This window comes from Mastigoproctus giganteus, chromosome 5 (assembly GCF_048544385.1).
Source record: "Mastigoproctus giganteus isolate SK-2022 chromosome 5, ASM4854438v1, whole genome shotgun sequence".
In the NCBI taxonomy this organism is placed as follows: Eukaryota; Metazoa; Arthropoda; class Arachnida; order Uropygi; family Thelyphonidae; genus Mastigoproctus; species Mastigoproctus giganteus.
In genome coordinates, this window is record NC_143579.1 from 105,204,305 (window position 1) to 105,232,180 (window position 27,876).

The 27,876-nt window shown below is 36.9% G+C and overlaps 1 protein-coding gene across 2 annotated transcripts in view; it reads left to right on the forward strand.

Annotated features, from left to right (window-relative positions):
• RpL9 (ribosomal protein L9) overlaps positions 1 to 19,006 on the forward strand; it is a 74,744-nt gene extending 55,738 nt beyond the window's left edge. For both annotated transcript variants that reach the window (XM_090373390.1, XM_090373391.1), the window contains exons 4-5: positions 540 to 753; positions 18,864 to 19,006. In XM_090373390.1, the coding sequence (XP_090229516.1) occupies positions 540 to 753; positions 18,864 to 18,964 (315 nt within the window). In that variant the 3' untranslated portion in view covers positions 18,965 to 19,006. The remainder of the gene's footprint in view (positions 1 to 539; positions 754 to 18,863) is intronic.
• The last annotated feature ends 8,870 nt before the right edge of the window (positions 19,007 to 27,876 follow it).

The window sequence follows — 27,876 nt, forward strand, 5'->3', positions numbered from 1 at the left end:
AATGTTCTAGAAAACCAGGATTGCATCCTGGTGAATGTTTCAAGAAATACACTAAAATAATATATTTAACAAATATTAAAAATGTCTGAAACCTGTTTTTTTTTTTAAATATTTTTTAATCACTTATGTAATAACTCATGTAAACTTGAATAAACAATGTTTGAATAACTTGTACTGAGTATTCATTTTTTTTTATAAATGTTTACTAATGTAAATAGGGGAATTAAAATGTTTTTTATATATATATATATATATATATATATAATGGATAAGTATTATTTATTTATTTATTTATTTATTTATTTATTTTTTTTTTTGTGAAAAATTGAGAAACCAAAATGAATTCTTTGCTTCCTGTAAATACAACTTCTGAAATTAATTTCAGTTCTCTGATGAATTAGTTCTTTTTTTTGTAATAAATCTGATCTGTAAACTTATCTTTTCTCTTTGTACTCAAATAATTTTTATAATACATTAAGATCTTTAAAATATATATATATATATATATATATATATATATATATTTTTTTTTTTTTTAGGGTTTCCAGTATAAGATGCGTTCAGTATATGCCCATTTTCCTATCAATGTAACTACAAGCGAGAATAATACACTAGTGGAAATTAGAAACTTTTTGGGAGAAAAGTATGTACGTCGAGTAAAGATGCAAACAGGAGTTACATGCAAAAATTCAAGCCAGCAGAAGGATGAGCTGATTTTGGAAGGAAATGACATTGAGCTTGTGTCCCGATCAGGTTTGAAACTTACTACATGAAATTAAAATGCACCCCAAAGGAAAAGTTGAAATCAGTGCTTATTACATACACATAGCTTAATTAATACTGTAATATGTACATACAATCAGTTCAGCTATAACACACTTTCGCAACATGAATTTGCTCCAGTGCAACTGATATGTTAGGAAACAGAGAGTATGTGATTTTCGAATTGGCACATGCTTGATTTCATCTGTGAGTAACAGCAGATGAATGCAAAAAAAGCGCCATGTCATCAGACGAATTTGTTAAGATTTTATGAAGCCATCAACATCGAAATAACTTTTTTACGTAACTCATTTATTTTTCTTTAATACATATTTTGTATTAATATGTATAAAGAACTGCAATTTTATTAAATATTTTTCTTCTAAACTAGTGTTTTTGTTAGTCCTTGGTCCCAATTAAACAAAATATATATTTATTTATATGCAAAGTTGTACCCCAACTTACGCGAATTCGACTTAAGCGATTTTTGTTGGACCCACCTATCGCGTAATTTTGGGGTATTACTGTAGTGCAAACTTTTGTTGTTTTAATGAATTTTCAATTTTACTTATGATTTATATAGCCCTTTCAAGAGGGCGTGGGTTTTTTTTTTTTTTTTTTTTTTGTGTCGGGGAATACTCCAGAAGCGACTCATCTCACACACCATATGTATTGATGGCCCTGTATTAAATTTTGTGCTACTTTCAATGCCTGTCACTTATGTGCAAATTGGAATTATTATTGTGAGGAACCAACTAGTTTTTTTGCAATGTAGTTTTGTACAGCATTTATTACTTGCCTTGCAAATCTCATAAGTATGAATGTTTTTAAGCAAGAAAGGCTGGGGGTGGGTTTCTCTTTTTTGTTGGCATTGAGGAACTGTTGTGAACTTTTATTATTATTATTAGCCATGTGGTGCAAGGAAGCCTTTTGCTGCATCAGCAAAAAAAAAAAAAAAAAAAAAATCTGAGTTACCATGAGATAGAGAGAAAACAAGGCTCAGAAGTAGAAGGGAATTACCAAGAAAGAACAATGATATCCAGCTCAATATCCTGGGTGTGCTAAGCCCATACTCACCAGATGGTGAGCCCCTGTGGTTGAGAAAATGGCTTACACAGATGCTGTGATAAGAACTCTTCCACTTGAAATTAGCTATGAAGACCTAAGAAAGGAGCAACAGCTGAGCCCCTTCCCATGCTTCAGCCCAACCAAAGCATTACTACCATGGTGTAAGAATTAACAACAATGAAGATAGGGCCAACAGGTGTGAACTGAAATTTTATCAACAGATTGAGAGAAAACTATAATATTTATAACCCCGGGGGGGTTATAAATATTAACCCCAGGGGCTCACATCTAGTGAGTATGGGCTTGGCAAACCCAGGGCCCTGAGCTGGATATCATCATTCTTCTCTTTCTTGGTGATTCCTTTCTACTTCTCTCTCTCTCTCTCTCAGGGGGTAACTTGGGAATTTTTTTTTTTTTTTTTTTTTTGGCTGGTGCAGCATAAGCCTCAGGCTTCCTTGTACCATATGGCCATTAATAATAATAATAATAATAATGCACAGAAAAACACTTAATTGTTATTTCTCACATTTCTGGTAACATTCACTAGTGTTGAAGAGTCCTTTTAATAAATTAAAAATAATAAGACTACAAAAGAAATTTTATAGGTCAAGCCAGACTAAAACCATTTCATTATATGAGATGGTGAACAGAAAAGAACTACAGGTAGCTCTCATTTTGCGCTGCACTGATTCGCAATAGTGCCGATCACTAACCACAGTGCTATTTTTATTTATTTATTTTTGAAATTTTTTTTATAAATTGAAAGTTTAAAATCGTCAGACAAAATTGATTGTCTGATTGATTGTCTCAAAATAAAAGAGGATGGGAATCTTTCTTGTCTCTGAGCCAATCAGCAATTAGCGCATTAGTATCAGAGACAAGAACGATTCCCATCCTATAAGTAACCACTCGTGGATGTATGTAGTAAAGGTCCATGCGGTGAAGCATTCAGTTGGTTGTTCGGTTTTTTTCTTCTTCTATGTAAACCCCAGACACGAGGGGTGTTAGAACCTATAGTACTTAGTACCGTGCTTGGGTTGGAGGTTGAGAAGAGGAAATAAGATATATGTTGACATTAGACTTGAACTTCTGTAGACATAATTTTCAGGAAATATGTATGAAGGAAGGTTGTTCTAGAAAACAGCAGTTGAATGAATAAACAAGGAAGATGAAAAGTTGATTCTGTGAGTTTGAAGTTGGACAGTAAATGGATGTTGGCTGGTGGCGGCACGTGTTCAGACTGTTTTGAAAGAGATAGCAGGAATTATAGAAGCCAATTCAGAAGAACAGTGCCCATGGAATTATCTGTAGAAGAGGCATGCAGCAGAAACAGTACTGTCTATGAGACAGTAAGTGGAGAGTCTGTTAGAGATGAATCATTAATTAACCTAACTGCCCTCTTCTGAATGGAATCAAGAAGCCCGGGAGTTTTTGGGGGCACCACCCAAAAACTCTCGGGCAATATTCCATGGCAGGGCAGATTTCTGATTTATACAGAGTGAGCAGCTGTTTGGAAGAAAAGTAACACCTAGAGTGAAAGAGAAACCCAAGTTTTTTTTAGATGCAGAGGCGTTAAAAGTAACGCCTCTGCATCTAAAATCCATAAAAAAAGTGAGCGATCATTTTGCCTAGAAATCGGAGTGTCACTAAAGATAAGCTTTTTGCAAGATATAAGACAAGACTGAATTTTAGAAGGGTTGAAATCAACTAAGTTGTCTTTGCCCCACTGGAGAATTTAAGGAATTGGTAGCAGATTTTCAAGAAGTTGAAGCTGATTGAGCAGGGCAAGGTTTCTCAAAATGGAAAGTAGAATGCAATGTGCTATCATCGGCAAAACTATGGATAGGATTTCCAGTCAATGGAAGAAGGTCATTAATATACAAGAAGAAAAGAGTGGGGGAAAGAACTGAACTTTGGGGGACACTGGCATTAGTGGAGAGGTTAGAAGACAGAGCCATCTACCATCACCTTCAGTGAGTGGTCAGGGAGAAAACTGGATTACCAATTACAAAAAAACAGTTGACAAACCATAAGATGGAAGCTTGTTTAGAAGAACTTGATGCTAAACACGATCAAAAGCCACAGTGCTATCGAGGCAGTGTTAGGCGAGTCAGAAAACTAGTAGCTTTGGAGGTACACACACTAATAGCTTTATGTAAAGGTGAAAGTGATTCTTGTACATGTAGCAGTCCAGAAAGCAAGCTATCAGAGTTTTCAAGGCCTGTTGTGGGTGATTTTGACACAAGGAAATGCATGGTTTGTGTTAGGATAACTAAGAGTAAGAATAGGTTCAGGTATACTTGCTTGTGCATAAACTAGAAGCATGGTAAATAAATCTGAGGTGCTGATCAAGTTACCAAATGCAGATATGGGGATAACAGATACTTGGTGTCACTAGGATATAAGGAACACAGAATTTGAATATGGAGAGTACAACCTATATTGACAGGACAGTGGGGGGATTATGCTCTTAGTTAAGAAGCACATAAAAACTTAGGCAGCATCCAGTTTACGTGAGTGGCAAGTGCAATGTTGAGTCAGTTGGGTGTGACATTAAGCACTGGGTAAACAAACTCTACATTAGGAGTGCATTATACGACTGATGAGCATAACACCCAACTACATAGAGAAATAGTGGGGCAGTAAATCAGAATGTCTTATAATGGGGGGGGGGGAATTGACTGGAACTGAAATACTAGCAAGGCATTTGTGGATTATTGCACTACTATTTTCTACAGCAGCATGTTAAAGAGGTAACAAGAGGGAGTAATACTCTTGACCTTATTATCAGCAGTGGTAACAGTGTATCAATGGGGATAATACTTAAATAAAATATAAATGCTCAAGTCATAAGATTTTGAGTTTAAAATACACTATAGAATATTGGTGTAAATACACCATAGTGAAGTCATAATGAAAAACTACATAAGTAGTGTTAAAGCCATTGATTTAATTGTATCTCATATTGTGACTACCTTCACGATGAATTGCTATATATTGCACTACCTTGAATAAGTAAGGCTTCACTAATAGAGAAGACAACTGTTACTTATTCTCAGTGGGCACCGTTTCGAGGCTTATTGGCCTATCCTCGGTTGGGTGGGTGGGTACCATGGTGTTGCAGTCATGTCAACCCAGTTGTGAAGTTATTTCCACAATATGAGATGCCAAAAGGTGTGCAAGATAATACTTAAATAAAATATAAATGCTCAAGGCATAATGAGTTTAAAATATCAGTGTCAATACACCATAGTGAACTCAGTGAAAAACCACATAAGTAGTGTAAAGGCATCGATTCAATTATCTCATTTTGTAACTACCTTCACAACAAGATACCATGTATTGCACTACCTTGAATAAGTAAGTCTTCACTAATAGAGAAGACTATTGTTACTTATTCTCATTGGACATCACCATCCAGATGGAGCTATTTCAAGGCTTATTTGCCTATCCTCAGTGGGTGGGCAGGTACCCTGGTGTTGCAATCATGCCAATCCAGTTGTGAAGTCATTTCCACAATATGACATGCAATTAAATCTATGCCTTTACACTAGTTTTTCATTATGAGTTCACTATGACACTGATATTTTATAATTGATGGGGATTTACTTAAGGATGGAACTACTATTGAGGGCAAAGAGAAGGGTTTTTGCTTTCATAAACAGTGGTCTCAAGACAGTTTATTTAATTTTATGCAAAGGGACCAACTGATGAAGTTACCAAGCAAATTCTAAGTGTGGAGCATTTGGGGATATTATCAAAGAAGCTACTAGGCTACTTATACAAACTAAGTGATACAGTTCAAAGCATAAACCTAAATGGTTGTTAATGAACAGATGAGACTTTGGGCAATGAAGAAAAATGTGTGGGATGTATATAAATTATTATATGATACATGTGCCTACAGTGGATATAAACTAGACAACAGTCAAGTCACAAAGGAGGTTAGGCAAGCTAAGGCAGATTACAAGGTTGAGAGGTCTCTGGCAAAGGAAGCAAATTAAAGTGGTAAAGGCAAGTTTACATTTTTCACTTTGGATGTAAATCCAGGATGATTTATCCACAGAGAAACAGTTGAAAGCTGACAATTTACATCATTCAAATTGTCAAAATGCAGTTTGATTTCATCAGTTTCCAAACTGTCAGTGACTGAAATAGTGAGTGTTGGAATTAATTTAATAACTGTAGCCCTTGTAGGAGAATGTGCTAAAATATTAAATGAAATGAGGGGTGAAAAAAAAAAAATCCATGCTAATGCTGTTGTTGATAGACAAGGCCATGGATCAAGTGGCAAGAGCAACTGGAAGCATCAACAAAACTGTTAATAAAACTTGCTGAGGAAGATCCTAATACTTTTTGTTTTACAGGCACTCAATTTTTGTAGACTTTGGAAAATATATGCATATGCTCATCCTTCCAATTAAATGCCATTATTATACACTGGACCCCCTCCCCCCCTACGTGCTTTATGATATTAATCCATTCCAGAAACACCATATCAGAAAATATCAATGTGAACCCAATAAGACATTTGTTTTTTATTAATTCGTTCGAAGATCTTGGAAGTTAAAATTTTTGCTATATAACTAAGCTATTTCTCTCTCTAAAAGATTATTTTTATAATGGAAATTGTACATATTGATTTAAAAAGTTGATTAAAGCACAACACAAAAAATCACTTCAACTAAAGGATGCAAAAAGAAAATGTGTGGCCAATGCATTTACAAATGCTGCTTATTGGCTAAGAGGAAGGACTATGTGGTCTGGTCAGAGAATTGTAACCCCATCCCATCATAAAGTGAAATAAGTAGGTATGGTTAACATTATCGCTGGTTAGAGAATCAGCCACTTCAGTTTCAAAAAAGCGATGCAAATCATTAAAATGCACTACACTTTCATTGTATGTTCATTTATAAGAATTGATTTTGAATGCCTTTGTTATTTCTGGAGGTCACCATCATAAAACAATTTTCAGTTTATTGGGCTTTTCTGTTACTGAAATCTATTATAAATGGGTAGTAAACTTGATCTTATTGCATTTGCTATAACACTGATTGCTGGAATTCTATGGGTTTTTATGTTATGGTGAAAGGTTTTCCCTTCCACGAAATCTTTAATCATATAAATTTTCAGAATCTTCTCTTCATTACTATTTTTTAATCTTTTTAAACTTGTGTATTTTATACATGCCATGTTCTTTGTTATTGATTGCTTATCTTTTTTACAGTTGTAAATTTTATTACACCCCCCCCCCCCAAACCCAAATATCGGTGATGTGAACTAGTTAGTATGTACATAATACAATACGTATTGATTAAGCCATGTATGTAAGCATAAATTTATTTTTATTTTGCTAACCTGTGGAAAATATTCTTGATTTTCACATATTTTATTTTGTTAATTGGTAATATAATAAAGTGTAAATTTATGATCTTTACTTTTATAACCTGTGGATAATATTCCTCCTATTTTCACTTATTAGAATAGCCGTTTAATAGAATTAAAATTGAATTTACAAACATGAACACAATGACCAGTGCTTACCACAAGTTGTATATTGAACCAATCTTAAAGCAGGGTCCACTGTACTGATATCTGACAGCTGCAACCACAGTTTGTAAACAAAATGTCCTTAGTCTTCACTAAATGCCCAGAATGCAGTGAAAATAGATGGTGTCACTCTTTTTAATCTATTTGATTTATCAAAGAGGAATCCAATCTACTTTATTCATTTTAGATGAATCACTTTTTGAACTTTGGATGTACGTCCAAAGTGCAAAATGTAAATTTGTTTTTATGTAAACACTAAAAGGAAGAGGATGAAATCATATTGGTCCAGATATCAATGGTTTAGCTGTTGATGATCCTGCTAAGGTCACTGACAAACTGAATAGGTATTTTGCATCTACATTCACACATGAGAAATTCTTTAGGGAAGTGGATACCAGTAGTTTATCAAATTCTAATGGGAAGCTAAATGATTTTGTAATAACCAAGGAAAGTGGAAGAGAAACTGAAATTGTTGATATTAAATATGAGAAAGGCACCTGGAGAGTGGATTGGGATCTATTCAATTATATTAGAGGAGGCAACCAAACCTTTTGGATTGGAGAAATTTATAATTTCTCTAATCCAAAAGAATCTCCTCTGAGTCCAAAGATGCTCTCATAATAACCTCAATGGTTCAATACGCTCCCTTGTGCTCTCCATCAAAACTACAAGATATACACTGATGAGCCAAAACATTGTGACCAATGAGTCGTTGTGCAAATCAAAGCAACTGCAGGTGAATTGTGGTGAATGCTCGCTTCGGGACATTGTATAAAAACACCCGATACTGAACTTCGTTAATCAGCGTTACCTTTGTTCTTCAGATGGGAAAGGCAGCGGACTTAAGCAAGTTTGACAAAGGCCAAATTGAAATGGCCATGACCGGGTCAGAGCATATGCAAAACGGTGTGGCTGATGGGATGCTCACGATCAGTTGTAGTTAGTACCTAGCGAAAGTGGGCGGAGGAGAGGAAACCTAGGAACCACCAACAAGGTGTTGGGTGACCACGGTTCATTGATGCTCGAGGTAAGCAAAGGCTCTCCTGGATGGTACGTGGCAACAGAAGGATGGCTGGCACAACTCACCGGTAATCGGAATGCTGGTAACAGGAGTAGTGTGTGTGTGTGTGTGTGTGTCACACAGTACATTGAACCTTGCTGAAAATGTGGCTGCATAGCCACAGGTCACTCAGAGTGCCCATACTAACCACAATTCACCGGCGACAGCATCTACAATGGCCATGCAAGCATCAACTGAACGTTGAGTTGATTGGAAGAAGGCAGCCTGGTCCGCTGAATCACATTTCCTGTTGCATCATGTGGACAGCCAGGTACGTGTGCCTCGTTTACCTGGGGAAGTAATGACACCTGGATGCACACCATGGGATGAAAACAAGCCAGTAGCTACAGTGTCATGCTTTGGGCAATACTCTGCTGGGATACCCTGGGTCTAGTCATCCATGTGCCTGGCACTCTTGATGTCTACCACCTACCTAAACATCATTGCTGACCAGGTACACCCTTTCGTGACAGCGGTCTTCCCCTCTGGCAGTGCAGTCTTTCAGCAGGATAATTCGTCATGCCACACCACCCAGATTGTTCAAGACTGGTTTGCGGAATATGAGGAAGAGGGGAAGACTTCCAGGTATTGCCCTGGCCTCCAAATTCCCCAGACATCAATCCCGGCGCCTCCGTAGCCAGGTGGGCAGGAGCAGCAGTGCGTAGCACACGCTTCTTGACTAGACCGGAGTTCGAGCCCGTGCCCACCAAATACGGAGGATGCGGAAAGGTCAGAGAGTGACCACCGCATATCCCCGGAGCAATATGGCCTTAGTTGCTAATGTTCCAAATAACAACAACAACATCAATCCCATTAAGCATCTGTGGTTTGTGTTGGAACAGCAACTCCAATCTGCAGCATCTCAACCATGGACTTTACAGGAGTTGAAGGATCTGCTGGTTATTTGTTGGTACCAGATACCACAAGACATTTAGAGATCTTGTGACGTCCTTACCTTGCCAGGTAAGAGCTATTTTGGCTGCGCGTGGAGGACCAACAATTATATTGGGTAGGTGGTCATAATGTTTGGCTCGTTGGTGTATGTCATCAATCCAGGAGCCCCACTTGTTTATGTTCAAAAGTGTTTCTCATAAACAATCATCTATAATTAAAACATCTAATTTTCATACAGCTCAACTTCTCAGCATGAAGGGTCTTTGGTCAGTAATGACCAATGCAAAGTACCTATTCAAATCATCAGCAACATGAGCTGAATTATCTAAGACTTTCTCAGGCCCAGTGCACAGTGGTCCAATTTGATTAGCTTTCTTTTTTCTTTTTTTTTTTTTGCTTTATTCCCATACACGAAAAATTTCTTGTGCCCATTTCTTTACTCTCCTGGCTGATGTTTTTTCATATGCAGCTTTGGCCACCCTGACGTTATTTGTGGTACTATATCATTTTCTTCCAAAAAGGTTTTCTCCAAATCTCTGAAAATAAGGGAGCAAAGAAGCCAGTTATCATCCTAGCAAATGCCATTCTTTTGAATAATAATATTAGCTTTTGTGCTTCTACATTTTTATGAGAAGCAAACTACAAATTTCTCCAAAATCATGGTTGCTTGAAAATGTTCCTTACATATTCAGCATTAAAAAACTACTGAATATGCCAAAAATGTAGGTAAACATAATTGTTGTTGACCAGTCCCCCCCCTCCACAGTATTTTCATAATTATAATATATGAGAGGGTTCAAAAAAGATTTGCATCACCCAGAAGTAGTTGATAAAGATGTTTTGTTTGATACCTTTTAAATCTGCAACCACGAGTTTTGATTTCAATCTGACAATTTTTTTTTCTTTCTTTTTCTTTGCAGTGCTGAATTGAGTGAAGTGTCACAATAGATAAAATGGAATAGAGATCAGCAATTTGGTTACTCTTTTTTGCTAAGGGGAAACACTCAAAACAATCCAAAGAAATGGTCAAGACTGCCCATTGGTATAAATAATTCAAATACAGAAGTACTTTAGTGTATGATGAATAAATCCCAGGATGCCTAGCAGCTGTTGTATCAGAAGAGTGTTGCAAAGATAAGTAATTAATCCTGGAAGATCGTCATATTAGCCTCAAAGAACTAGCTGCAGGGCTCCAAATTAGAGTATGGTCTGTGGAGAACATCCATCAACGGTTGCAGATATGTAGTGTCTGCTAGATGGGTTCCCAGACTTCTGACCCTTACCAAAAGAAGAAAAGGGCATGAGGTGCACATGAACTGTCGTTGGTGTGCCAGAAAGAGGTTTTTTTCATGGCTAGTAACCATAGATGAAACTTGGATCCATCACTATTATAAGACTCTAATGCAATGAAAGATTGCTTCAAGAAAGATACTATCTGCAGTAGTATCTTTCTTGAAGCAATCATAAATCTAAGTATATGATAAATAAAAGTATATTTTGCACCTAGTTTCTTTGTTACCACATGGTAGAATCCAATCAGATTGTCAGACCAGATTGCTCATTACCAAATTCATATTATGGCTGCATATATAATTTAGTTGGTGACAAAAACATCCCCATCTTTTTTTTTTTTTAAATACAAAAATCTAGTTTATATATGTCTTTTCACAAAAAATAATAAAACTACATCAAAATTGGGATTTTTTTTAAAAAAATTTTGAAAATCTCTGCTTATGTTTTTGTAATGCTTTTTTTTTTTTTTCTAATTGGCTGTGAGGTGTTGCTGTTGTAATCTTAATTGCAAAATAAACATTGCAATAATAGTGTTGTTCTCTGTTGTAGCATCTTCCAGAAAGATGCTGGAGAAGTATGATGAAAAACTTCACTTTCAAGCAGCAGGAAATGCAATGAAAGATTGCTTCAAGAAAGATATTATCTGCAGTAGTATCTTTCTTGAAGTAATCAAAATTAGTTGATGTTAAATAGAAATCTGCAGAGAAAAATGTCAGGTATGCTAAAGTTTGAAAGAATACTGTACTGGTAAACTATCCTTTGGTTGTATTTTTATATAAAATGTGTATTTCTCCAATCAAACTTGATTTCTAGTGTGGTGTGGACTTTAGAAAAATTTGATCTTTAGTTAGTAATCTGTTTTCTTCTTGTTTACAAATGCTTCATCCGCAGTGTCTTTAAAGTCAAAAGTTGGTAGCTATGCGTTTTGCTGGAAGAGTGGCAGACAAAGTGCCATTGCTGTATTGCTCTTATAATTTCAGTCAGCTTGTTTGTTCTCCCACTGGTTTCATAAATATCCAGTCTTATAGTTGTTTTTGAAGACATTGTTTTCATATAGTGAAGGATGGGAACGCGAAATCCAATATTCTCTCCAGTTAGCTGCTAAACTTTAAGAAGCAAGATACGTGGTACCAGATTTCACGTGTGGTGTGGCATCCCAAATTTGAAATAAACCTTAAAATAAAATAAAATATATAAATATACAGTGGAACTTCTCTATTACGAACTTCTATTTAACGAATTTCTCTATATTTCTCTATCTAGCCTGTAGCAGATATAAGCTAGTCTGTAATCAGGTCACAAAGGAGGTTCGGCAGGCAAAGGCGGATTACGAGAAATCTTTGGCAAAAGATGCCAAGAAAAACAGCAAGGATTTCTTTACTTATATAAACTCTAAAAGGAAGGGGCTGAATATGATTGGTCCACTTGACATCGATGGTTCGACTGTTGATGATCCTGCTCAGATAGCAAACAAACTGAATGAGTATTTTGCATCTACATTCACACGTGAGGAATCATTACAGTTTGAAAATGGAAGAAGGTTATCAAATTGTAGCAGTGTGCTTAATGATTTTGTAATAACTGAGAGCAAAGTGGAGGAGAAATTGTTGAAGTTAAACATAAGAAAGGCACCTGGGGCGGATGGGATCTATCCAGTTATATTAAAGGAGGCGGCAAAGCAACTAAGCAAACCCTTAGCCATAATTATGAGAGCATCCTTGGATTCAGGGGAGGTTCCCACGGACTGGAGATGTGCAAATGTATCCCCAATTCACAAAGGAGGTTCGAAGGGTGACACGAATAATTACAGACCAGTTAGTTTAACTTCTGTTCCGGGTAAAATAATGGAGTCACTGGTTAAAGATGCATTGCAGGATCATCTAGACAAGACTGCAGCAATAATTCAGACACAGCATGGGTTTGTTAAGGGAAAGTCTTGTCTGACAAATTTGATTGGTTATTATGATGTGGTCACAAAGGAACTGGATGCAAAAAATAATTTTGATATCATATACTTGGATTTCAGGAAAGCTTTTGACACTGTTGCGCATGGAAGACTACTGTACAAATTGGAGCAGAATGGTATTAAGGGTAAGTTGCTACAGTGGATAAAAGGATGGTTAAGTGGGAGAAGACAGAGGGTGGTAATCAATGGGTGCTGCTCTTCGTGGACTAATGTTATTAGTGGAGTCCCACAGGGTTCGGTGTTGGGTCCACTGTTGTTTTGTATATTTATCAATGATATTGATGAAGGTATATCAGGCTTAATGTCGAAGTTTGCAGATGACACGAAGGTTGGCAGGGTTGTTAATGACAGTAATGGCAGTGTGCTACTGCAACAGGATCTAGATAATTTGGGCAGATGGGCTAAGAAGTGGCAACTGAAGTTTAACCTTGACAAATGCAAAGTACTGCATATGGGTAGAAGTAACCCCAGAGAAACGTACCAACTGTGTGTACTACACTTAAGGTGGTAGAAAATGAAAAAGACCTGGGAGTAATTGTGCAGTCAGATATGAAGTTTTCTGAGCAATGCAGACAGGCTGCCAGGGCGGGTCATGGGGTTTTGTCAATGATATATAGGAATTTTGCTAGCAGGGAAAAGGAGGTGATTATCCCTCTGTATAAGGCAATGGTCAGGCCATGCCTTGAGTACTGCCTACAGGTCTGGAGGCCTCATTTTAGGAAGGATGTAGATTTGCTTGAGCGTGTACAGAGAAGAGCAACACGATTGGTGAGGGGAATGAAGGGATCCTCTTACCAAGAGAGGCTTAAGTTCTGCAAATTGCAGTGGCTGGAGACTAGGCACCTGCGCGGTGATCTGATTGAGGTCTATAAGGCCTTGAATGGGTTGAGCACGCTGAATTCTGATGGGATCCTCCCACTTGTTCAGAATACGAACCTACGGGGACATAAGTTCAAATTAAGAAAGGATAGATGTAGAATAGATGTGCGGAAATTTGCCTTTAGCCAGCGGGTGGTTAATTGCTGGAACAAACTTCCATCTGTCGTTGTGGAAGTTGATAGGTTAAATAAATTTAAGGAGGAACTGGACAGGCAATTGGAGGGTATGGTGTGATTTTTTTTTTTGGCTGATGCTGCATAAGCTCCTATACTTGCTTTCTTGCATCAGGTGCCACTACTACTACTATATTACGAATTTTTTCGCAAAACATTGCACCTTGAAACGAAATTACATGTAAAATTAACCCCATATAACGAAGTGTTAGTCTCTCTATAACGAATTTTTAAAAAAATTAGTAAAAGCATTTTTGAAGATTTTCAAGCATTTACTGCTAAACAGCTGCTCACATATACTGCCACCTTCCTTCCGAAATTGCGCATTAGCATCTGGAATTAAATAATCATCCTTTTAGTGAACACTTGCGGCCATTGACGCCCGTAGAAGAGTCTTTGTTTCTTTTTTGTTACAGTTGTTAAACCAAATGGGTTTTCTTAAAAGTGGTCTTTAAATGTTACAATAAATAGGGTAGATTTGTAAATTGATGTTGGCTCAGGAGAAAGCGAAATTTGCTGCGGTAAGCCTTTTAGCAGTAAGCGTGCTGCGGTGGCAATACATAGAATGCTACCATAGTCGGTTTTTAGTAATGCCTACTGAGTGACATTCGCTTCTCCTCTCAACTGTACCACGTGACCTTCCTGTCAATCATTATGTGGCATGTCCGTTCTCGTCTAACTGGACTCCCAGTAGATGGTTTTCATGAATTTTTTATTTTTATTTTTATTTCGTTCGTCATCAATCACATAGGCTATATGCTCTTGTATTTTTTTTTTTCTGAAAAGTAACATACAGCATACGTTAATCATAAATTTTCTTTCGTGTATATGCGAATGAAAGCAGAATAAAAGAAATTCACAAGTCGTATATTTCTTCAAAGTGAGTGATACTGTTGAATTGGCAAGCGAACGTCATTGAGTAGGCGGGACTAACAATTCACTACTGGCCAGCTTAGCGAAGTTTGCGGTGTATGTATTCGGCAAGAACTGCAGTAGAGTAATTTTTATAATTGCGAAAACAATGTCAAAGAGAAAGTGTTTAAGTATTAATGATAAAGCAAAGATTATTATGATATTGACCAGGGTTTTAAGAAAAAAGATGTTGCGGAGAAATATGGCAACTGCAAGCAGTTTATCTACGATTTTTAAAAAATCGAGAATCAATTTTAAATGCAATTGAAGGAGGAGCAGACAAGAAGCGAATTAAGTTGTGTATATATGAAGGTGTTGATAAAGCTGTTCTAAAATGGGTGCAAATGATACGTGAAAAGAATATCCCAATATCGGGCCTAATAATTAAGCAACAAGCTCTGAAATTTGCAGAGTCCCTTGGACAAAGAGAATTTAATACGAGCACTGGGTGGCTAAGATAAATTTAAGAAGCGCCACAGAATTGTGGAAAAGGTTTTGTGGAGAAAGTGTTAATGTAAGCGAAGAAGATCAGTTGGAGGAACAATACTTTAAAGAAGATTTTGGAAGAATATGAGCGTAAGGATGTTTTTAATGCTGACCAAATGGGTTTATTCTTTAAATGTTTACCGAATAGAACACTTGCTTTTAAGGATGATAAATGTTTTGGCGGAAAGCAAAGAAAGAATCACTGTGCTGCTAGTTGGAGCAAATATGAGAGGAAGTGAAAAATTAAGACTTTTAGTCATCGGAATATCAAAAAACCCAAGATGTTTTAGAGGCACAAAATCTTTGGAAGTTGACTACACCTATTAATAAAAAAGCATGGATGACAAGTGATATTTTTGAAGAATGGATATTAAAACTAGACAAGCGTATAACAAAAGGAAAATCGTGTTGGTAACTGACACATCCTGCCAAACTTAAAGTGCGAAGTTGTTTTTACCACCAAATGTAACGTCAAAACTCCAGCCAATGGACCAAAGCATTATTAAAAGTTTTTAATTTCATTATCGAAAGAGAATAATAATGAAGATTGTCAATGCGTTATCAGAAAATAGAAACTTGGAGGTTACAATTAACCTTAGAGATTGCATCTCTGAACTGGCAAAAGTTTGGACAAACAATGTCTCTGAATACACTATTCAAAATTGTTTTTCGAAAGCGGGATTTGCATTGAATACAGAAGTCGAACAAGATGAACTGCCCCTTTCACTTTCACAACTGAAAAACTTTTGGACATTATTAGAATCGTCTGGAAACATCGAAAATGAAATAACACTGAATAGTTATGTTTATGTAGATCACAGCCGAACATCCAAATGAAGATGAAATACTGCTGAACAGTGTTAGACGCGACCTGATCACGAAAAAATTAACGATGACGCTGAAGACGCATCAGAACAACCCGTAGAAAAGCCAACTCGCGAAGAAATGATTAAGGCTTTTAAAACGGTGCGTATGGGTCTAGTTTTGTGAAAATGTTCCTAATAATGTTTTTAATGCTCTGAACAAATGTGAGGTTTTCTCTGAGAATCAGACAATTTTTTAATTGTACTGTGCAAACGAAAATTATAGATTTTTTTAATTTGTCATATTTATGGGCGAAAATTGTGTAAACGTAATTTAAATAAGTGTTTTTGAAATAAAATACATTAAAAATAAATGTAGATTCGTTTTCATTTTATAATTAGATAACAATTTCTAATAAAAAAGATTCTCTGTATAATGAATTTTTTCGCCGGATTTATCGAATTCGTTATAGGGAAGTTCGACTGTATGTATTTTTAATGATAATAATACATTAAAAGCAGAAATATGTGCATGCATGTTTTGAATTTTGCACACTTAATGGTCTTTTAAGCTAGAAAATGGAAAGGAATGACTTTTTTTTTTTTAAGCAGGTTTATTTATTTATTTTTTTTTTACACAAATGTTGCCAAACATTTAGCATGTTATAAAATTGTTAAATTTTTTTATTAAAGCTTGAAAAGTAAATACAGTAAGTACTGAGAACCATTGAGAATTCAAAAAGAACATTGTTAAACTGTCGGGTGATCCACCACCACAGGTTAAATAGAAGACACATAGCTATTGTAACACTGGAATAGTCAGGTGTGATAGTGTTCAAAAAAATGTAAGGAACTAAGCAGACTCGGGCAGTAGAAAATAACATGCACAAGGGATGTACAACCATTTCTTGTATTGTAAAATTGCAGACCTCCACAATTGGATGGATGTAGGTCCCTTTATTAGATTTGTAATGGAATCAGCTATGCAGTTAGCTTAAATAGCAGAAGGCTCATGTTTCATATGGCTGTGTATCAGTAGGTGAAGAGGAGGAAGAAGATAAATTAGACTGCAAAACAACATGAGACAAGTCAGTGGTTGTTGCATTACAGAATTGGCATCCATAATCAGATGGATGTAGGTCCCTTTATTACAATTCATAATGGGGCTCACTACATAATTATACATATAAAAACTGTTTAAGCCCTAAATGAAAACTGCTAACTGCAGCAAGTTATACGTGAGCTTTAATTGAAACTAAGTAATGAACCTAGAGCTGGCAAATGGGCTATCAAGAGCTGTCACGATTTCGTTGATGCATTATTTGTCTCTCTACCCAGTCCACACAAATGATGTAAACCCCAGTATCCTTCAGTAAAGTTTTATTTATTTTTTATTTCTTCATTGAAAATTCCAAAAATCTTTCTTATGGTTGCTGTTCAAACAGGAAAAATGTTTGTTTGTTTGTTTGTTATTTGGTTTTTAGGAGCATTAGCAACTAAGGCCATATTGCTCCGGGATATGCGGTGGTCATTCCTTGACCTTTCCGCATCCTCCGTATTTGGTGGTGACGGGCTCGAACCCCGGTCTAATCAAGAAGCGTGTGCTACGCACTGCTGCTCCTTCCCACCTGGCTACGGAGGCGCCTCTAGGAAAAATGTACAATCAGGTTAAGACTCATAATTACTTGCGTGAAAACTAAACTTAAAAGTAGTAGCATCTCTTGCATGCAATTATTGTAGTGCACTGGTTTTGTGTTATTGATTCACATAGTTTTTCAATTTACATTTCGTTCATTGGCATTACTTTTCACAAGTGAAATGTAAATCGATAAGGCCAAAGTAAGGAAGGGGATAAATGTCTAACTCTGAAATTGGTTTTTATTTTAAAAAGTTTTTAATATAGAAATGGATTTTTTCCCAGTTGTGTTCATAGGTTGAGGATAAAAGTGGCATCAAAAAATAAATGACTTTGAATTATTTCTTTTTTATTTTTAAGATTATAAATGGGGTGATTTTTTTTTTTTTCCAAGTGTGCATGTGATCCTCAAAACACAGTGACATGCCTGGTTACAGGTTAAATTAAACTATATTAACAAGCAACCCATTACTCACCAACAATCTTATAGAATTCTGCAAATATCATGGCCATATAGGGGTGTCATCACTTGTTTGCAGAGGTGTGGGTTCAAGTCCTATCAATGATTTTTCCCATGAGTTGCTATTCCAGAGCTTTCAGCCCACATGACATGGCAATTGGCCCACAAATACACTTCTGTAAAGATAAGGTGCAACTGCTGCTGGGATGATGCTAAGAAATTCTATTCAAAAGCAAATACTGACAGTTAGTATTTGCTCTTGAAGTGTAGCATTCATATTTCTGTTATGTCCTGCTTATTACCAGTAAACTAACTGTGGCACTGTGGCTGCCTGATATAAAAAAAAAAAAAAGTAAAAAACACATGCTTAAATATGGAACTATTAATTGTTCAAAATTTAATACAGTTGAATGAACTGATTTGACCTGGGTTATATATACCATTACCACATACATCCAGTTCTTCCCCTGAAATACAAAACCCTCTAGGCAAGTAGCTTTCAGCAACATAGCTCCCTCTAAATCCTGAATGATGCCATACTGATCTGGTCCACTTAGGATGGACATGCACCTCTTCAGCTAGTCAGGACTTGAGGATAAACCCTAATTCCTTTTCTTAGACAGCAGTAGGTTTTTTTTGCTGTTGAAGATCTTAAAACAAGATCCTAAAGTATGGCCAGCTTTTACTACATTGTAAGCTCTTATTTTATTTCACCTCACAGGACATTTTTTTTTTTTTTATCAGTAGTATTGCTAAAGGAACTGTTGTTTGAACCAACAGCTCCATCTCTTTTTAAAAAGGTCAACCAATTGAACTTTTTTTACAGATAGAAATTTTTCTTTAGAATTCCTTGTATGAGACTTATTGTCTTTATGTTGATATTTTGTCGTTAAATGTAAATAGTGGTGTTTTTTTTTTCAGCTGCAAGAATTCAGCAGTCAACACTGGTAAAGAATAAAGATATCCGGAAATTCCTTGATGGAATTTATGTGTCAGAAAAAACAACTATTGTTGATGAATGAGACATAAACTTTGAATAAATAAAGTGCATATTTCCTGTTTAACATCTTGGTAAATAATTTGTCTTCATAACATTTCTTACATGCTTTTATTAAGATAAGGTGCAGTTAGCATTGGCATATGATGCAAGAAAGCAAGCTTATACAGAATCAGCCAAAAAAAAAAACAACAATAGTTTTTTGAAATACCAATGGGGATGAATCAGCAACATTAAATCAATGCTGATTTACTATTCTAGATTCAAAAGGCTGTGCCTTTTGCTGAATACCTTAGGTACACTCAAGATTTCAATACTCTTGTATTGCAGGATGAGAAATGCCCAGTTTACAGTACCTGTTCTGTTTTTAACCTGACATGAGTGGAATGGTATGGCATTTAAATTGGCCAGCTTTAAATCCTATAGAGAATATATGGAACTATTTTAATGGAAGTGAAAACAACCACCACATCCACAAAATTCAAATGAATTTTGGGGCCCAGTTGTTTTCAGCATGACCTAATATAAACTATTTAAGGGATCTAGGTGAATCCCTACCAACAAGAATTCATAAATTGAAAAATTGCACAATTGACTAATTTTTTGTTCAGTGTATGTATTTCCTGAATGATGCCAATTATTCAATCTTTCATACTTTATATCTTGGTTATAGAAACAAAAGGCAAACATTAACTTATATTAAATTTTCAGCTGTGATATTGGTGTGGTTAGGTTATGCAGAGTTAATGCTATTATAGGATTAAACATTTATAAGTGCATTGATTTTTGTTTTGCAAGTAGTAGCGAAAATTATTATTTTGGACGGGAGGCATTAACTAACTGGCTAGCAGTTGTTAATGTGCATCAAATCACGTTAACAAATATATAAATCTAAAGATTAGAGGAGAAAGGAAATAAAGGGAATCATTAAAAATTAAGTGAAGGAAAATAGCTAAGAAGAATTAGGAAGGTAACATTCCTTCACATGGCCATCTCTCTGCTACTTCCTCATGGTCTTTAAGCAGACAGATAGCCATACTAAAAGAATGTCTCATGCATACCCTTTTCTGTAGTCTCAATAACAGTTTTACTTACTAAGTACTCATGTTTAGTTATGGATGTCCTAATGTAATAAGGCAAATAAATTTAATTGTTAATTTAGTTTAAAATTTTTGGATTATAATTGATTGCAAACTGGGATTGGGACCCAAAGCCGAACTGGTATGCATCAGAGTAAATATAAAAAGTAAGGTATTTACCTATGAATACTAGCTGGTGGTTGGTACGAGAAAGCACATGCAATCTGCCCGGGAGCTGCTTTATAGGAGGCCAGGGTGCTATCTGGCCTGTTTTGTTGGTTAGTCTGTCAGTAATAATTATATATGCTTGGTTAATTTGTTTGTGATTATGTGACCTGTATTATACAGTAATACCGAAAACGCGAATACTGAGTTATGGCTCCCATAGTAATAAAGGGGTTCCGTTCCAAAGTATGAAATATATAAGAAAAAGTAGTCTAAAATTTTGTCTGTGTGTATTATATGTACCTTCATAACATGACTATGTACATAGACAGTACATAGTGAAATGCAAGCATATGGCATCGAAATGAAAATAAGAAACAATTTAATATTAAATGTAATATTTATTAGAAATTTCAAACAAATCTTTCAAACCAGCGCCTTTGCTAGCAAAAACACTTATCCCGCTAGTGCTATCACCAGTTTTGCTAAAGTGTTGATAAAGGAGTTTTGCCTTTTCACGAATGATGAGTGAACTTAACGCAATTTTATTTTAAGTTCGGTCTTCTATCCACAGATTTAAAGCCTTTTCCATTTTTTTCTAATTTAACATCCCGAGTTACAAAGAAAATTTTTGAAGCAGTTAGCGTGTGTTCACGGACACTACGGCGGATTTTTTCTTCCGACTTTTTGATTGATCGTACCGTTGACTCATTGATTTTATAATGTTTTGCCACTGAGGAGACACTTTCACCATTAGAAATTTTGTCTAATAACTCAATTTTATTCGCTAATGTCATCACCTTTGATCTTTTCACATTTCTCTTGTTATTTGTAGCCACATTTTTGTACGGGTTAGAAAGAATTTGTCCACAATAAAGTCACTTTCTTCTGTTAACACACTCGAAAAAGTCTGTTTTACACTGCAAAACGGTAGATTTATCACTTTTGTAAGCATATCAATTTATAAATTGATAAATTTATTCAATTTATAAGCATATAAATTAAAAGCAAACCATGAAACCTTCCATCACAAGCTCATAACACATACGGAACAAGGATTAGCGAGAAACATCCACGCTCGTGATTTTGTCAACCCTCTCCCTCCACCCACTGAGCGCTGTTTTGACCGGGAAAGATCATTTTAGCCACGCCCATGTTTTTTTATGGCGGAAAATATTCACGGCGCTTTAAAATTCACATTTTTTTTTTTTAGGTTTCATTTTATATTAAATCGCGAATAGCGGGGGTTTACTGTATTTGTAATCTATGATTAGGAATTACGGTGAATACCTATATGGAAGTTTATGTTAATACATTTTTTCTTTTTTTTTTTTTTTTTTTTGATAAAACAAAATGGTAATGTTGTCCATTGGACAAGGACTGGTATAACCTTTCTACAGCATAACAGTCCGCATATTCCCAGTGGGTTAACTATATACAATTTACATACCCCCCCCCCCCCACTGGTGATTTTAAATTTGTGGTGCTTTGGACTTTATTATAACCTGAAGGAAAGGTGTGGTGTATTTTCTTTTGTTGCCATTTATATCACTTTGCTGTCAAATTTATAATATCCAGTGAAGTTAGTGCTCTATAAAGCATTGGGATTGGTAGGGTTACGGTGTGGTCAGACAATGAGTCTTGTTCCTGAGTGCAGTGAACCTGGGAGGGGTGTCTAATAGGGACCCAGACAGTTGCTCTGTGACCCTATTAGGTGATTTAGTGTTAAATTTGGTTAATTTAATTTTTAATTCAAATCCCACTGTAAAGTGAAGTGTAACAGTTATGCTAGTTGTAATTTGCAAAGGCTGAAATGGGGGCTATCCACAAGGATAGCATTTTTATTATAATAATATTTATTGTTATAAAGAAAACACTACAAAAAGTATTTAAGATAAATTGGAAAGCTGATTGGGGTACTTGAAGGTAATAGGAATTAGCTGGTGGTATACAGTTAAAAGAGGAACTGTAATGATAGTTGTTCAGAATTTGTGGTTCAAAACCTGTATGACTGCTAAATATAGTCAATGATTGTATTCATTGTCAAAATAATTTCGAAACTCCCAACCTAGTGATCATGCTGGAGCATAAACAAGAACGTACATAATATACGCAGTGAGGCAACTGGAAAATGAGACTGATGCTGGAAAAAAAAAATTCCATGCATGATTACTATGTGGATTATTGCGAACACAGTGAAATGGAGACAGAATAGATAATGACAAGTTTAATATTAATTGGAAAACATATCTAATAAATTAGATACATATAAAAGCTTTTGGTTAGTTTGTTAACCTTGATCAGTTTAACTGACAGTTAAGAGTGCGGAATATGGGGGTGTGTACTGCCAGGGTGGATATAACATCCACTGCTCATATTGACCGAGGTATTAGAGCATGTGATGTTCAATGACTCCAACCAGCCGCATTGCCGGTAGTGGCAGGACCTCTCTACAATCAAAGCATTGCAGTTTGTTATGTTTGTTATTTGGTTTTTAGGAGCATTAGCAACTAAGGCCATATTGCTCTGGGATATGCGGTGGTCATTCCCTGACCTTTCCGCATTCTCCGTATTTGGTGGTGACGGGCTCGAACCCCGGTCTAATCAAGAAGCGTGTGCTACGCACTGCTGCTCCTTCCCACCTGGCTACGGAGGCACCCAGCATTGCAGTGTGGGTTGACCAAACGTGTTTGGTAATGGCAGAGTATTCTATGTCCACTAAGTGGATGGCTCTTGAGGAGTTGTATGCATTTTATCCCTTGTGATTTTAGTACCCTAGAAACCTGTTGTGATAGGTTTGGGTAGTATGGGATAAAGGCGGTCGCTATGTGGTCATGTGTCTGTAGGTCACACCTGTCAAGGGTATAGGTGGGATAGCCACACCTTGCAAGATCCGCCTTGACTAGCAATTTCAGTGCGCCTCTCATCTAGAGAACTAGTGGGTCCAGGCAAGAGTTAGCAAGGTTTGTGCAGTGGTAAGAAGATAGCTATGCGCATGTGCTGACCGGAAGTTGGGGACTTGCCAACCTCCAGCAAGTGTAACTTCTGTTACACTGTGTGCAACAATCACCACAAAGCAAATGGAACTGTTGGAAAGTCGTGACTGGTATACTGGTCAATATTCTCGTCACAGCTCTTTAAATGATGTGGATGTCATGAAAGTAATAGCTTTTCAGTGGTGCCCTGAGCTTCTGGAACAAAAAGAATTCGCAATACAGTGGATGCAACAATACAGACTTTTGCTAGTCAAAAACTCCCGAACAATGAGAGCCTTGTGGTTTGGTGCATTACCGTGTAAGAAGAACCAACTGCTGTTGTCTCCAGACTGAAGCTGCACACAACACTCTCTACAACAAATGTTTAAAGCATACAGGTAGTGGGCAGCAGTTTGGACACGAACTCTGTGCACAATTCTCTTGCTATTGTAAAGAGGTGAGCATGATTTTCATTTTTGATCTTTCTTGACAAACTATTGGCTTTGGGAGAGTTTACCAACCTCCACTCCACACTGTCACTTCGCTGTGGGTTACTACTGAAAACATCTGTAATGCTCAAATTCAGGAAGCTGGGTTTGCTTTCAGCAGCCTCAATAAGATCTCTGCAGTGTTCAACTTGTGCCTGTCATTGATAATCTGTTAAGGAATGTGGAACAAACCATGCACAGTCCTGCATTGTTTCAAATCCTTGGTTATATGAACATGTGCATGAATTCTCTCCACACATTTTTCCAGTCAAACAAAACGATGTTTACTCTGTTCCATTATCTCCACAAGACAAACAGGAGAGATCTGCAGTTCAGCTCGCACTGTTGTCATAACAGTCTTGTTTTCCGATTGCTGCACTGTGCATTCATATTTTTATCTTAATGGATAAATATCTTTATTGTTAGGTACATACAGGTACCCTACCTTTTACAAACGCTTCACAGCACTAAGCCAGGGCTTAACAAGCAGCGGCAGAGATACAATCTTGCTGGAAATATAACAGGATAAGTACAAAGTTTAAATAAGAGTAAAGTAAAGAAAAATTGTGTTAATAACATCAAGCAGATTATATTAACTTAAAAAAAACTAATAATAATAATGCATCAAAATCACAAAAAAAAAATTAGAATAAGTTTTTTTTTCTTCAGTTCAGTTTATGGCTTTGAAAACAACGTGCGAATCTAAGATGAGACATCTATACTTGCTCTACGATTTTACACAAGTCAGCATCCAGGAATTGAACTAGATTGAGCTGATAAGGGAGGAAACTATCTTTAAGATGTAGCCTTCAAGCAGAGAATTGGTTGGGGGATCTGCCAACAGTGTCCCAAATGTAGGGTGCTGAGATTCTCCCAGTGATCATTTTGATTGTGCAGATTACTCTTCTTTCGTGGATTAAGGCTGAAAATCTAGTTAAGTTCAGCGCTTTGGCCATCGGTGTTGTGTGTGCTGCTGTGGTGGGAGACTAGACTACACTTCCAGGTTGCCCACTTCAGGAGCCAGTATTCTTCAGCATTTAATAGTTTGTAGCCGAGCCCCACAACTCTACTCCACACAGTATGCCTTCGAAAATCATCATTCTGATATACATTTTTATCAGATTTCTGTTCTGAACATGTAGCAAGTGCTGCTTGGCAATCCGCTGTTTCCTATTGAATTTGGCGTGAAGGCTCTTCTAGACAGATGGAATTTTAAGTTTTTTGGTCAAAGACCACCCAGATCTCTGCTTTTCGACGGGGCAATCAAAACTCCTTCAAATGCCGGCTGAATTGCTAGTGTGGGTTTCAGAGAGAAGACCACAATGGTGGATTTTTCAGGGTTAACTTGCAAGTTAAATCTGAGGTACTGCTGTATTTCTGATAAGGTCTTGTTGATGGTTGCTGTAGTGTCTATTGCTTCGTCGGCTGATTTTATTTTTAAGCGCTTCAAGTCATCAGCATATGCTTGTCCTGTTGTGTATTAACTGGTTAATTATAGCTAAAAAATACCAGATAGGACTCCTTGTGGCACTCCTACTCGTATTTGCCTACTATATGTCTGCTTTCCTATGGGCAGTTGGATCTGATCTGAAAAAGGGATATCAGAAACTTCAGTAATTTGTCTGTGATGTGATAATTTAAGGAGCTTAAGCAAGGCTGTGATGTTGAACTATCGAACAGCTTGTGTGTGTGTGTATATATATATATATATTATTATTTTTTTTTTTTTCCCTTTGAAAATCTCAAACACGAGAAGTATTAGAATCTATAATACTTAGTACCGTGCTTCCGTTGGAGGTTGATAAGATGAAAGAAGATATGTTGACATTAGACTTGAACTTCTGTAGACTAATTTTCAGGAAATGCATATGAAGGTTGTTGAATGAATAAACGAGGAAGAAGAAAACTTGGTTCTGTAAGTTTGAAGTTAGACAGTAAATGGATCTTGGCTGTTGGTGGCATATGTTCGGACTGTTTTGAAAGAGAGCGGGATTTATAGAAGCCAATTCAGAAGAACAGTGCCTGTGGAAATATCTAGCAAAGGCATGCAGCAGAAACGGTATTCTTTGAGACCGAGTGGAGAGACTTAGGAGTCATTAATTAACCTAACTGCCCTCTTAATGGAATCTAGAAGCCTGAGAGAAGTTTTCGGGTACATCTGCGCCGTATACACTCTGATGGAATGCAGCAGTATTATGTTATGTTCTGTTCTGTTGTGTTGTCTTTGGCTACAGGACCCCTAGTGGAATCCTATGTTGCCCGCCACCACCACTGGGAAGTGAGACAGGCTGCCTTCATACTGTGGCTGATCTCTGCTATGGTTGCCTGAGCTTTCTGGATGGAGGCCAAAAAAAAAAGGGAAGAGAGTGGGTAAGATAGTAGAAGTGGTGGAATCAAAGCAGGCAAAAGGAGGAGGATTATTTTAATTAGCCGTATCATGCAAGGAAGCCTGAGGCTTTTGCTGAACCAGCCAAACAAAAATTTCTGAGTTACCCCTGAGAGAGAAAAAGGGAATCACCAAGAAAGAATAATAATATCCAGCTCAGGACCCCTGGGTGTGCCAAGCCCATACCAAATGTGAGCCCCTGGATGAGGAAAGAAGACATCCTCTGGGGGAAAGAAGAGGTGGGAAGGGAGAAGTAGCAATCACCCCTGGTCTGGGAGCCCACTGAAGGGAAAGGAAGACAGCTTGCAGAACAAGGAAGGTGCAATGGGAAGTGTCTGGGTTTGATTTATATCATTCCAACGTTGAAGATGTCCAGTTAGGTGTTCATCCAGTTCTGATAGTGGCCGGTGATGAGGGAAGAGCAGGTACAAGGAGAGATCATAGTGGTTTCAGGAATGTCTGGTGAGGATGCAATATTTTGCCCCGGGGGCTCACATCTGGTGAGTATGGGCTTGGCAAACCCAGGGTCCTGAGCTGGATATCATCATTCTTCTCTTTCTTGGTGATTCCTTTCTACTTCTCTCTCTCTCTCTCTCTCTCTCTCACAGGGGGGTAACTTGGGAATTTTTTTTTTTTTGGCTGGTGCAGCATAAGCCTCAGGCTTCCTTGTACCATATGGCCATTAATAATAATAATAATAATTTGTAATATCTTTGCCAAGAGAGATTAGAAGTCAGTGTAATAGCCAAAAGAGATCATTTTGCATAGAAATCAAAAATCAGTGTCACCAAAGAAGTATAGGAGCAGAAGAATCCTTTTTGTAAGTTAAGACAAGACAGTTTTAGAAGGATTGAAATAAACTAAGTTGTCTTTACCCCACTGGAGAATTACCAGGAGATCAGCATTTAAGGAATTGACAGCAGATATTCGAAGCTCATTGAGCAGGGCAAGGTTTCTCAAAATGGAATGCAATGAGCTATCAGCAAAACTATGGATAGGATTTCCAGTCAATGGAAGGTCATTAATGTACAGGAGGAGCAGAGTGGGGGATAGAACAACTTTGGGGGTCACTAGTATTAGGGGAGAAGTTAGAGAGCCATCTACCATCACCCAGTGAGTGGTCAGGGAGAAAACTGGATAACCAATTACAAAAAACAGTTGGCAAACCATAAGCTGGAAGCTTGTTTAGAAGATCTTTGTGCTAAACACGATCGAAAGCCTTTGATATGTCAAGAGCAACTGCTTGTGTTTCGCCGAACTTTTCCATTGAATTTGTCCACAAATGGGTAACACAAGCCAGAATATCACCAGTGGATCGACACTGACTGAATCCACACTAGTGATCATTGATCAGACGGAATGTTTCTAGGTAGTTTAAGAGTTGGCGGCGAATTTATTTCTCCATTACTTTAGAAAGAGTAAAAGTAATTGGATGGGAGGAATTTGTCACCCTTTTTAGGAACTGGCTGGATATGAGCAAATTTCCAAGCAGAAGGAAAAACACCTTTGGAATAAGAAAGTGAAAAAAGGTGGCAAAGAACAGGAGTAAGTTCAGGTGAACAGGTTTTGAGAACAAGTGGAGAAATACCATCAGGACCTGGAGCTTTCTTAGCATCAAGATTTGTCCGAATCCTGAGAGAAGACCACAGGAGGCACTGAATGAAGCATGGTGGGAGGTGTTTTACCAAGATCATTAATACAATAGTTGGAAGAAAAATGGGATGTCAGCTTTATCCTTGTATGCTGTTTGAATATCGAGAGTAAATGAACACTTTACTCTCAATTATAATGGAAAAATAAAGATTTAAACAAATAGGTACCTTTTGCACCATCCAGTAATACAG